Source organism: Elaeis guineensis, chromosome 6 (assembly GCF_000442705.2).
Source record: "Elaeis guineensis isolate ETL-2024a chromosome 6, EG11, whole genome shotgun sequence".
NCBI lineage: Eukaryota > Viridiplantae > Streptophyta > Magnoliopsida > Arecales > Arecaceae > Elaeis > Elaeis guineensis.
Genome location: NC_025998.2, coordinates 90,810,208 through 90,822,993, shown reverse-complemented (window position 1 = coordinate 90,822,993; position 12,786 = coordinate 90,810,208). Strand labels below are relative to the sequence as shown.

The window sequence follows — 12,786 nt, the reverse complement described above, 5'->3', positions numbered from 1 at the left end:
AAGATACATTAGAAAACTGATTGCATAAAAAGCCCTAATCCACAATATTTTCTCAATTGATTGCAAGTACCACTAGAGGGACCATCCACAGAGCAGGCCATGGGCCTCTTTTGGTATCTGGACCTGGAATATTACACCACTCTTCCAGCGTCCAGTAAGTAAATTAAATTTGAGCCACCTTTCCTGGAAGGGTCTCCACCTTATGGACGTGTGGCTTCCATTCCAAGTTTATTCCCACCCGGCGGCAAAGAGGAGCCACAAGTGCCCCCTCCCTTCGTGTGATCCACGCCAGTCTCTCTCTCACGCACTTCTCCAGAGGGTCTTCTCTGAGCTCCAGCAAGGAGGGGGAAAAAAAAAGCAAAGAGGTCTAGAGGCAAGGCAACCAACGCACCATGTCCCTTGCCTCTATTACCAACCCAACTCTCGCTGCTTCTCCTTCCCTTCCAAGAAGAAAGCCCACAAAGCTCAGCCCATGCACCCATCTTCCCTTCAGGCTCTCCTTTCCCCAGTCCTCCTTCCCGCTTTCCGAGCCCCCGGCATGCTTCCCTGCTGCCCGGTTGGCAAAAGGTTCGGTCTTTGTAGCCGGCGTTTTTTCGTCGGCCACCGAGTCTCAGCCTTCGAAATCAGAAGGTGGAGAGGGCGGAGGAGAAGAGGAGCCGTATGAGGAGTACGAGGTCGAATTGGAGAAGCCGTATGGGTTGAAGTTTGCGAAAGGACGCGACGGGAGCACCTACATCGATGCAATAGCACCTGGAAGCGCAGCAGACAAGACCGGGATGTTCACCGTTGGAGATAGAGTACTTGCCACCAGGTTTTGTTGGATGGTTTCCATCTCATTGTTCATTTTCCATCGTTAATTATCGGAAAGTTTTGATCTTTTTTGCGGTCAAAAGTGAAATTTTTAGCTTGTCATAGCAACAATTTCTCAGACTTTTCATCTTTTCTGCAATCAAAGTGAGTTTTTGTGCTGTTTAATTGATGGTGTGGTTGGTCGGTTTTCTTCGATTTCATCTGATGCCTGTAGGATAGTTCTGTCTGATTGTTGATTTTGTCCCGCTGTATGTGATTACATGTTGATGATTATTCCTAATGTCGGGACAGAGGCCTTGTGAGCATGAAATAGTCCTTTTCTTCGTTGTTTTATGTTTTGCATAACAAATGAATGATTGGCGGCCTGACTGAAATCCCATGACAAAAATGCAGTGCTGTGTTCGGAACAGAGATGTGGCCGGCTGCAGAATATGGTCGAACAATGTATACAATTCGTCAAAGAATCGGTCCTTTGCTCATGAAAATGCAGAAGAGATATGGTTTGGTTATCACACTTTTGTTTCTACGATGCAAATTATTTAGCCTTTGTCCTGATATTCACATGCATGTAATCCTATTATTGGTTTTCTCCCAAACAGTGGCAATACTAAGACCTGTCAATCTTTTTGCTTGTAACTAACTGGCAGATCATTAACTTTTCCTCCTATATCAGTAGGTGGTGGGGGAGGGCGAGCCTTCATGTGATGGTAAAGTTGCTCCATGATGACCTGGGTGTCATGGGTCCAAAACATGGAAACAGCCTCTCCGCACGTGGGGGATAACGCTATGTATATCTGACCCTCATAAGACCCTGCAGTGGCAGGAGCCTCGTTTATTTGGACTCCCTTTTATCAGTAGGTGGTGGGGGAAATGAAAATTTTGAAGCAGAATAGCAGAGGACTCACAAACAGACCTTAATGAGTTCAAATAGACATTGTGGAGTCCTCAGGATTATGCTAGAACCATGATATTTTTTATTTTAAGGTGTAAATATTTGGGAATGCACTCTTCCATATGGGAGGCTTCATGATTCAATTTTTTTTCATAAACAAAATTATCCTAAAGATTCTAAAATTCATGCTAATTTTAATCACCTTTAATGGAAATCTCTTCATGATTAAAAAAAAAAATTGCTGGAAATCTGTTAGTAATGTGTTGCATCTCTTTCGTGAGAACTTGTAGGAACTATGTATTCTGAGCTATATGGATTTGCTTAAAATATTTTCTTTTTCTTTTATTTTAATGTGCTCATGTGTGTGTGTGTGTGTGTGTGTTGGAGATCTAAACCTTCAATACGCATCAGTATTATTCTTGCTTTGAGTTTATTATGATTTTCTATTCAACACATGGCTATGTTTACATAACCTAGGGAAGTTGATCAATGCTGGTGAGCTTACGGAGAAAGAGATTATAAGACAAGAAAGGAATTCCGGAGTTATTAGCAACAGAGTGAGGGAAATCCAGGTTAGTACTTTCATTTCCTTACATTGAAAAGATTTCTATTTGCTAGCAACCAAGTGAGGGAAATCCAGGGTAGTACTTCCACTTCCTTTCTTTGAGAGGATTGCAATTGCTTTCACATAGAAACATAAAGGAAAAAGCTCATTGTTTCATTTTTGATTGAGTTATGATCTCAGTATTATGACTCTTGGCTATTGGTTGATGCTTTGTAGAGTATTCTTTACTGGTGTCAATGAACATTTATGTGAACATGGCAACAACATTCCAAGAATTTAGGTATACACTAGTGTTTTGTTAATTGATGCTTTAGTGAACATATTGAGATGCCTTATAAGGTCATAACTCAAGCAGCACAAATGTGATTGGTATGCTAGTGATAAGTTATTCCCGTTCGCTTTTTCTGCTAAATGACAAATGATGTCAAGATTTAAATCCCAGTAAAGAAAAGACCAAGATCATATAACAGCTGGATACAAACAACTGCAATTTCTTCCATGATGAGTAAATCAAGTAAGGTTAGTATAGAGACTAGAGTTTTGTTAAATGCCACTTTGCATAATTAAGAAGGATGATTCTTTAGTTTTGATTGTTATTGATTTAAAACATGAAGCTTGGATTTTTTTTTTTTTCCCAGATGCAAAATTATATGCGGAAAATGGAACAGAAGGAACGTAGAGCGAATGATCTTCGTGAGGGGCTGAAGCTTTACAGGTACGTTTAAAATGATCACTTTTTCAAGCAGTAATGGAAAATTTTATTTAAGGGAGAGGGAGGTACAGGAAAAATGAATGATATCAGTGAGTAGAGTGAGCAAGAAAAGAGGTGAGAAAGCACAATAAATAGAAACAAAAATAGCAAAGACTCATAAAGGAAGGCATATTAGTAGTAGAACATCAAGAAATCCAGATGATGAGGATGTATTTATCTTCTGCTTGTTGACTGATCAGTCATGACTATATGTAGACATATATAGAGCTTTATATTGTAGCTAAGTTGAAGTAGTGAAATTACTGTAACTTAAAGTGGCAACACATGAAGACTATTATTTTAACAACATCAAATATTGAGTTGCATTTTCTTAAATTGGCAAAATCAATGCAGATATTGTATCTTAAACTAGTTATAGACTTTACAACTGAATGTGGGGTTGGCTAGAAAGCAAAATTCTAGGTTGAGAAAGCTCCAAGCAAGAACCGATCAGATCTTAGGACTAGGTGTTAACCTGATGGCAACCCTTTTGATAAATTGGTATCAATTTCCTAGCTAATGCTAATTTAGGAAAGAGGAGCTACTGTCCAGAAATCTCTAGAAGAGGCAAGAGATTAAATGCAGGATACGTTACTTCCAAGATAAAAAGATCTCTAAGGCGAAATATGAGCCAAAAACAAAAAGAAACACCCAAAGAAATGTTAAAATATATAGGTTGACATATTTTCTTTTACAATGATTTTTCTTGAATAAAAATCATTAGAAGGAATCAGAATATGAAGTCTTCTGCAATACCCTATGCTGATTGGTCAAAATCTTGGTTGATACAAGGAATGGGAAATATGAAGAAGCTTTGGAAAAGTTTGAATCGGTATTAGGCTCGAAACCAGAACCAGATGAAGCTTCAGTAGCAAGTTACAATGTAGCATGCTGTTATTCCAAGCTTAATCAGGTACCTGTCTCATGGCATATCAAAAGTTCAAACCAGAAACCTTCACATCTGTCATTTAAATGAGCCATCATGCAGGTACAAGCTGGTCTTTCCGCGTTAGAAGATGCCATGCAAGCAGGATATGAAGATTTCAAGGTAAGAACACTTCTGTTATAGAAGAGTTTGCATTTTTTTCTGACATAAAAATCAGTTGCAGTTATATTAACCAACACAGGTTGTAGCATATGCTAGGTCTTATGGTCCCACTATACTGAAGTGTCATATATGTATATGTTGACTGTTGCAGACCATTCGAAATGATCCTGACTTGGCAAACTTAAGAGCTTCTGAGGAATTTGAGCCTATCATAAAGAAGTATGATGAGTCCTTCGTCAACGAGAATGCCATCAATGCCATCAAATCATTTTTTGGCATATTCAACAAGAAATAGGCATTTTTGTCTCTGGTCTGTGCAAGTTAATTTTGCAGCACATCACCAAAGGCCAACAGGACAACAATTCAGTCATAACCTCTGGTTTTTTGAGCAACAAATTCTCATTGCATCTGCAGGTGGTTCTCAAGGTGAAGATGCGAACTATAGTTAATGCTATCCCTTCTTTTTCTCATTTTGTGTATTATTACATCTATAGTTGCTAGGAGAGCTTTGGAGAGAATCTCTTGACATAGATTTCAGTTGAGAGCTTGTGTACTTAAAGTTCATGCTCTTCTGCTGTCCAATTGTATTCTTTTTCAGATTCCTGATTTGGTAAAACCTCATTTTTGTGAATGATAACAAAACACACTGATAACGGACAAAAGTTTTCAGACATTGAACAGTTAAAACTGGTAATATTAGGTAAGGGTTCAGTCATAGTAAAAAGATAAAACACATAAGAACTAACGTAATGAAATTAGGTTTTTTTTTTTTTTTTTTGGTAAAAGTAATGAATTTAAGTTGTTAAATGTTAAAGTAGTTCTTGAATTCCTCGAGTATACAAGCAATATTTATGCAGATATCTATATATCTATATATATATATATATGTGTGTGTGTGTGTGTGTGTGTGAGTGAGAGAGAGAGAGAGAGAGAGAGAGAGAGAGTATATTTAAGCTATAACACTGCCAACAATTAGCTTGCAGCTGTAGCCGTGTCAAAGTGTGAGGACAAAATCACAACACCTGCACAGGATATTACTCATCTGGTGCAGACAAATTAGTGGCTCATCCAATTGGAAAGCTTGCCTCAATAAAGTTAATCGAGGCCACCATCAACTTTTTCAATTTCTTTGTTAGGTCCCAAGTCCATGCACAAGTCTAGCAGAAAATATGTCCGGCTCTGCTCCAGAATGATGAGAAGTTTTTGACCTCATGAGATTTAGTCAGCAAGTAGAAGCAGTTTAAGCTTAACGATCATATGGTCTGGTGAATGGTAGAGTGCTAAATTTGTAGCCAATGAGAAGTAGGAATCTGTTCCATTGGTGATATCTAAAAGCAACACCATCCAGAAAAGCTGTTCCCAAGCAAAATCCGATGCCTGAAAAACAGCCTTTTAGAGTTTGTGAGACTCTATTAAGGTCGGTTAATGGAGACGCCACTATCTCGTGATGCTTTAAGATGCCCACACCGTATCTGGCACTCATCCTATGCTGCTTTGATTAATTGGATTTTAACCTTTCTTTCTGCTAAAAGGGCCATATATTTACTCTCATCATATGGCTCATACAGTAATAGAGACCACCAATGAACCATATTGAGCATGGACTCACCATCTCAAACCCAGCTAGCCCATGCTGTTGAGGCACAATCTGAAGAAAATAGTGCATGAGTGGTGAGAAAGATGGTGACAACTCAAATGGTGCAGTGTGAATCATGAAGTTGTAGGGTGGGGGTCATTCAACTGCTTGGACAGCTTGCACAGCATCAGTTTCAGCAAACTGCCAACATCCACAGCTTGTTCACAGTATCTATCAGTTAGCAAAAATACTTGTTCAATGGAATAACACGGATGAAAATTGAACTGCATAAAGATGTTGATGGTCTTACTCTGAGAAATTTGTTTAATCGGTATTCTACAAAGGTATGAAAAAAATGTTAAACATGGCAACCATAAGAATCATGCATACATTACGCATAAATTATTGGAGGGACAAATTATTGTAGAGATATTTTTTGACCAAAGAGTCAAGAACAACAAGGACCACTGCTGTAGTTCTTATCCAAACTAACACTGTCCGCATCAAGCGGAGACATTTGCTATGCCAATGCCGCCAGTACTTGTCTCAATATTTGGGTTTGGTTTTGAAAATCTTCATTTGCCGAGCATTCCTACTCAGAGTTATTTCTGATGTTATTTCAAAATCAAGAAGAGACATTTAAAAGAACAAAGTAGCATGAAATTGTATGCTGAGTAAGAGAAGCCTAAGTGGAATTTCTTGTGTAATCTTGATAAAATTAAGAAAGGAGTGGGACATGAGCATCAGAAAGGCAGGTGGAGATGAAGAATCAAGCAAGAATAATAAAACAACTGCAAACTGATCTACTAAAGCTCCACGCCTGTAGTCAATAACCATGAAATCCAAAGTTGGGTCATTAAGTAGTATAAAAATAGAGGCAGTAAATAAGCAAAAAAGATACAAATTTCTCTGAGCTCATACACGTCACAACCGTAGTCATCAAATTGCAAAATGCACATTTTCTACCCATAGAAGATCAAGAGAGATGTCTCTAGAAATAGATCATAGCTCAGCTCTATTTGTAATCCATTTTTAGCTCCACAGTTTAATATGATATATTTGTGGTACAAACAGCCAAAAATAAGGAGAACCGACTTTGAATTAATACAGTTGCACCAATGAAAATTTTGTGTTCTCATTCTGGTAACTTTATTCCTCCTTAGAAACTTTTCTCATCCCCTTTCTCAATCTTGGACCTAAAAAGCTATGCGGCGTTCACTTTGGGAATGTGGTTATGATATCTTGTCATTCATATAGGGAGAGAGGCCACTAAATCTTTGTACATGAGTGGACTTGTTTATGTGAACTGTAGAGCTGCTGACCATTCTAGTTCTTTGCAAAAGATTTCTTTCTCACCAGTAAGAACATAACACTAGCTAATAAGATTGCCAAGCTAGAAAAGTCCTACTTCCTTTCAATCTCAGAAAACATGCAGCATTTCTACCTCTTTAGCACGTTCTTGTGCAGGTATTGGGAGAAAGTCTTAACAAAGCTTGAGCTGGCACCACCATGGATAGAATTACTTAAAAGCACAGTGATGAGATGATATGAGAAATTATTGTAAAATCTTTTTGACAGTGTGCCCTTAACGTGGTTATTTCTTCTTGGTCCTCAAAAAAGGGTGCATCACCTAGTGATAGAATATTTGAAGTTGTTTTAAAAATTTTCCATTTTTTTGATGAAAACATTAAGTTGTGACTCCCATGGTTTCAACATTTGGCTGCTGATTAATCCTAGTCTTGAAAGCTCCATGTGATTTGAACATAAGATTTTGAATTTATCTTCTACTGCAAAGATCCTTAGGTGTCGCCAAAGTTTGTTGATTTACATTTCGGTACCTAATGTTACCAAGTGATAAATCACTAGGATCCTAAAAGAACTTTTGATCTCCTTAGTAACTACTTCCCTCCCCCCTCCCCATCACCCCCCCATATCATAATGATGAGTGGACTCCTAAGCTAGAGGCCATGGATGGATCGCCCCTCAGGTCAAGGTCTAGCAAGCATATTTGACTATAGGTAGTGGCCCCCTACACTATGGGGAATGTTTTGTGCTTATAGGTAGATGCTCTATCATCTTGAACTAAAAATAGCCAATAAGGAGAGCAACCAAGGAGTTGGTATTGTTGATGTGGAAATTATTGGATCTCCATCTTCTCCATTGGTTCAAGAAGGACTAAAGGGTCATTAATCATGAATATGCATAGTGTTAGTAAACACTCTCTCCTTGGACAAGAGAATTATTGGACCTATTTGAAATTTTGAATCTTCCTCTTCATTATTGGCTATTGGGCTCAAAACTGCCTCTAGTTTTACCTCTACCATCTCCAATGCTATTAAAGTAGATTTGGAGTTGGTGATTAATTTGATAGTTGATGTGTATTGTTACCATTTTCTTGGATTTTAGTGTTAAGTTCCTAAAAATCCTATCAGATCCAAACTTATTATTTCTTCTATTCAAATTGTGCTTGAGAATATTGCAAGTCTTGTTGTTACAAAGTTGATAGTTAATATTGTCTTAGTGAATGCTATAAAATCCCTTTGATTGACCTTCTTGGCTCTGACTGGATTGAGTTTTTCCTTTTTGGTGCCGCTTATTGCCTCAGACATGGTTGCTAACCTTTGAAGTAGAAAGAAAGCTAGTTTAACACATTCTTTAATTAAAATAAGTGCACATATAAGTAAGGGTAAAAAACCATGATATGATGCTTAGGTTGTGGGGGGTGGTCTTCTAGCAATGCTAGACTAGGTAGTCGTAGTTTTCTTAGAGGAAAAAAAGGTAGCACACGTTGCAACGTATGCATCGATGTATCCCTTTCTTAGCAGTTAGGTTCATCAGAGCTTCTCGTTGTGCAAAGTCTTATGGTAGGCATCATTCACTCATTCTTATTGAGTAATCAACAATCTTATTTTATAGATTGAAACTCTTAAGCTGTTGATCTAATGGGCTAGATGAGTTCTTTTACCCTCATATGGGCATGCCAAAGCAAGGAGCTTGAAAGACTCCTCTATATAATTGGTGATGTTCCTTTCATCCTATCTAAAATTCATATCAGACTAACAAAGATAAAAATGACCTATCAAGAAAATAGCAGTATAGATGCTTCTCCATCTTTGGCTAACTGGTGATCATAACTTTAGTACTCAACTAGAAGTGTTGAATGTTTTCCTACCGAAAGATGCATAGCCTCATGGTTTTAAGGTTACAATCTGATCTTCTTATCATCGAGGATGTTTATGGCCTTGAAGAATCTCCTAATAGTAGTGACTGATCGAAGAAGTCCTCCAAGATGAGCCTCTCATGAAAGTCAAGAAATTCAATATTAAAAAAAATAATATCTCTTTTAAAGATTAACATCTGAAAAGATCATCTCTCTTTCCTGCGAAGCCTGGCGTACGTGCGAAGTAAATGGTCTATGCATTCAGACCCCACGAGGCATCAAGCTCAAGAAACCCAAGCATCCTTAGAGATTTTGATCCCTATTCCACTATAAATCAAGGTAAAGATAAATGTTATGTAAGCTTTAGAATAGAAAGATTTTCAGATACACTCTAGCAATCCGATCAGATCGAATAAATTTTTTCTCCAACTGATATCAGAGCCAGGCTGATATATAAATGCATAGATTAATTTTTCAGGTATGTATATATGCGATATATGATCAGATTTTTATGGTAGATAATAAATCTGATTTAGATCTATTAATACAAAATTTATAATCTGATTTTGACTAAGATTTTAAGAATTAAATCAATGGTTGATTGAAGGTTGTTATAAATCTGTTAAAACAGAATTTTTTTGATACGAATTTTTATTAGATTAACAACCTGATTATATATCTATTTTAAATTACTTTTAACAGAATTTTTTATGAAGTATTTCGGATTGGATGTTACACATAATCAAAATCTGAATTAAATCTATTTTGATAAATTTTCAGATCTAATTTCAAACAAAATTCTATACAACGTAAAATCAGGTCTAACCAAAAATTTTATTTCTATGCATTCATGTGTGTTTAAATTATTTTTTATATGATTTCAGATTTGAATTAAATATTTTATATGCTGTACAAATTTAGTTTTAGATCTAAAACTGTATATAATATATTGATCTAATTAGATTAGATATAAAATATGAATGATATGATCATATTCATAAGTGTACGCATGAATTTTTCTGCATATCGCATATGTAGATTGTTAGACAATATAGATGTAGATGCAATTAATTTTAAAAATTAAATTTTTAATCTTAGTATCCCAGTGCTCAAATTGAGATGATCACCAAGCCGTTCGATCATAAGAAAAAGTAGAGATTGAGTCTCTCTTGCCCATTCAATAGATTCTCTTATGATGTATAGGAGTGCCACTATGATCAAGTCTCATGAAAAAGAATAGTGAAAAAAATTTTAAAATTATTTTGATTATGAATATATTTAGATTAGTTTTAAAGAGATTCATGATTAATTATAATTTTAATAAAATAAATTCAGATATGAATATTTGAATTGATCTGAATATTGCTATGATACATGTGATGTATGTATGAGATTTAGATCAAATTGATATATATTTAATTATTAAATAAAGATTTAAAAATTAGATTTTAAGATCTAAATTTTGAAACATATAATATGCTTCATTTGAAACTCTAGTAGAATAGTTCTACAAACTGAAATACATATTTTACACACTTAATTTGAAATTAAGTGATCTAGACTTGAGAATTGAAGATCTCAAGATACCTTATAAATCGATAGGCAATGGGTTAGCATGAATCAGATCTTCTAACTGGGTTAGACTTAAGGTTAGAAATAAATATAGACTAATTAAAAAAATTAATTAAATCTAATTAAGAATTAAATTAGATTAGATCAAAATTTTTCTAGATCAACCTCAATAGTTGTAGCTTGATCAAGTTCATATTTTTAACCATACCAAATAGATTGGATCGTGGCTCAATAGTTTAGCTCGAGTCTTTTGGTTGATCGAACCGAAACTAACCGATCAATTGGTGTCTAAGATAAGTTTGACAATATTGCTTGACAATACGATTGGTGACTTTTAATTGGGAGTCCACTTATCTGACTATTTTGATGGTGTCTAAGGCAAGCCGAAGCAGACCCTCCCACTGACTTACTTAGCCAATTTGATAGATTATGTTTTGATTAAGTTGCTTATTGATTCGAGCTGACCCATGCTATTAAGATAAATCAGTGTGACTGATTTAGGTATATCTAACCAGGCTTATCTCTAGTCCAATTCCATGACTTGATGAAGTCAGTGGAAGGACTTTTAACTGCTGACTGATCTCTTCTCTTATTCTTAAATTATTAAATCAGTTTGACTGATTTAGGTGCCCTTGGACCAACTTATCTCTAGTCATCTTCATGACTTGATGAAGTCAGTGGAAGGATTTAGACTCATCAGTCCAATGGACTAGCTTGTTTAGTCTTTTTCGTGACTTAGTGAAGTTAGTGAGAGGATTTGAGACTCATCGATCAATTGCTTGTCAAATTATTAAAATCAAATCTTCTAAATTATTAGGTCCTTAAAATGATAATGTTATGGAGACAACAAAGTCGTAGCCTCCCATTAAGGTGAATAGTAATGGGTCCAATAGTCTCAGTAAACATTGGAGGTGCCTTCCATCTGGTGTTTATTTGGATATTAAAATTATCATTCATTATATGATGACTCAGATATACTATCTGATGAATCGTTGGGATAACCAAATCTTCTTCAAACCTGATCATTCATTAGTTAGAATCACTGAGTAAGTTCATATTAATGGTTGAACCTAACTAAGACTTTTAGTGGAGGCCTTCACCTACTGAAAAGGCACCTAAGGCAAAAATAATTATTAAAAATTATTTAAAAAAATAATTGATTAAGAACCTATCCATAGATGCACATGGATTAGCCGAGCCTTCCTCAGGCCTATATGCAATCTATGTGGATTCTAGTACTCGCTAAAAATTAAGATAATTCTTTGAATTAGAGGTAGAGGCTATCAATTTGTATAAAATAATGAGAGAATTTTTAGACTTAAGTTCAAGTCTCTAGGGATTAAATAATTTATATACTAATAGGTCTGTATTTTTCTTTGAGTGATGGCTAGTAATTTGTCGCTCCACTCACTATTGGACAGTAACAAGCTTATAGGATCAATTTTGATAATTAGTATCGAAAGTCGAGAATAATTTTCGAGCACGAAAGGATCCTATAGGTGATTATAAATCCAGCACCTGAAGTATCAACTCTCAATACAGATACGATGGTTAGAGACACTTATCAGAAGTGGCTCAATGACTGTACGACAGTATGTTGCATACCGAGGGCTACTATGAGTGACGAATTTAGTTGTAAATTCGATGATGCTCAGCTGAAAGAAGTGCTTCAAATATTGAACAAATCTTTTGGCACACTTAAGGATTTATCCTCAATATGGCATCGGTCCTTTGAGAGAGGAAAGACAAGTATAGTGTAGTGATATCATGCGAGAGCTTTTAAGTCCAATTGAACTGACCAGTTTAAAGCAGACCAGAGTCATGCAGAATGCTTCTTTTGCAAGAAGTTGGGGTACTAAAAGAGAAATTATCCTCTATATCTAGCTATCCTTGATCAAAATAAGGCTAGAAAGAGAAATCAGTAAAGGATTGCTAGACAAGATATTTATATGATAACACCTTATAGTTTCTCTGTCTACGATAGTACTACCTGGATATTAGATATCAAAAGTCTGATTCATATCTGCAATTATTGCAAGAACTTTAGATTAGTAAAAAAATTTGAGAAGAGCGAATAATTTCTGAATATTGAAGATGGCAGAGTTGTTCCAGTTCTAGCTATAGAAAAAGTTCAGCTTGTTCTCAATTTAAATATCATTATTTTAAATAATTATCATTGTTGTCTATCTTTTCTTATAAATATTATTTCCATAGGCTTTTTGGCCAAGGATGGTTATAATTTTTCAATAAAGAAAAAATTCTATGATATCATTATGAATGGCGTCATGATTATATGTGTATAATTGAAACATGACATCACAGCCTGTTAGTATAATGTACACATTGAACAAATATCTTACAATAGATGATATCACAAATACCTACCTTTAGCATTGTAGGCTCGTTCATATA

The 12,786-nt window shown here is 35.7% G+C and overlaps 1 protein-coding gene across 1 annotated transcript; it reads left to right on the top strand.

The window, feature by feature from the left end:
- Positions 1–242: 242 nt before the first annotated feature.
- On the top strand, positions 243–4,682 carry LOC105035206 (protein MET1, chloroplastic). The gene is made up of 7 exons (XM_073259574.1): positions 243–811; positions 1,204–1,310; positions 2,180–2,274; positions 2,906–2,982; positions 3,811–3,935; positions 4,011–4,066; positions 4,218–4,682. Exons 1-7 carry the CDS (start codon positions 393–395, stop codon positions 4,359–4,361), a joined length of 1,023 nt encoding a protein of 340 aa, XP_073115675.1. The 5' UTR covers positions 243–392; the 3' UTR covers positions 4,362–4,682.
- Positions 4,683–12,786: the final 8,104 nt, after the last annotated feature.

Excerpts from the sequence above, each read along its gene's own strand:
- LOC105035206 (XM_073259574.1), top strand. The coding sequence starts at position 393 with ATGTCCCTTGCCTCTATTACCAACCCAACTCTCGCTGCTTCTCCTTCC. Across the intron at positions 812-1,203 it reads GATAGAGTACTTGCCACCAG|TGCTGTGTTCGGAACAGAGA; the intron begins GTTTTGTTGGAT and ends ACAAAAATGCAG. Across the intron at positions 2,275-2,905 it reads ACAGAGTGAGGGAAATCCAG|ATGCAAAATTATATGCGGAA; the intron begins GTTAGTACTTTC and ends TTTTTTTCCCAG.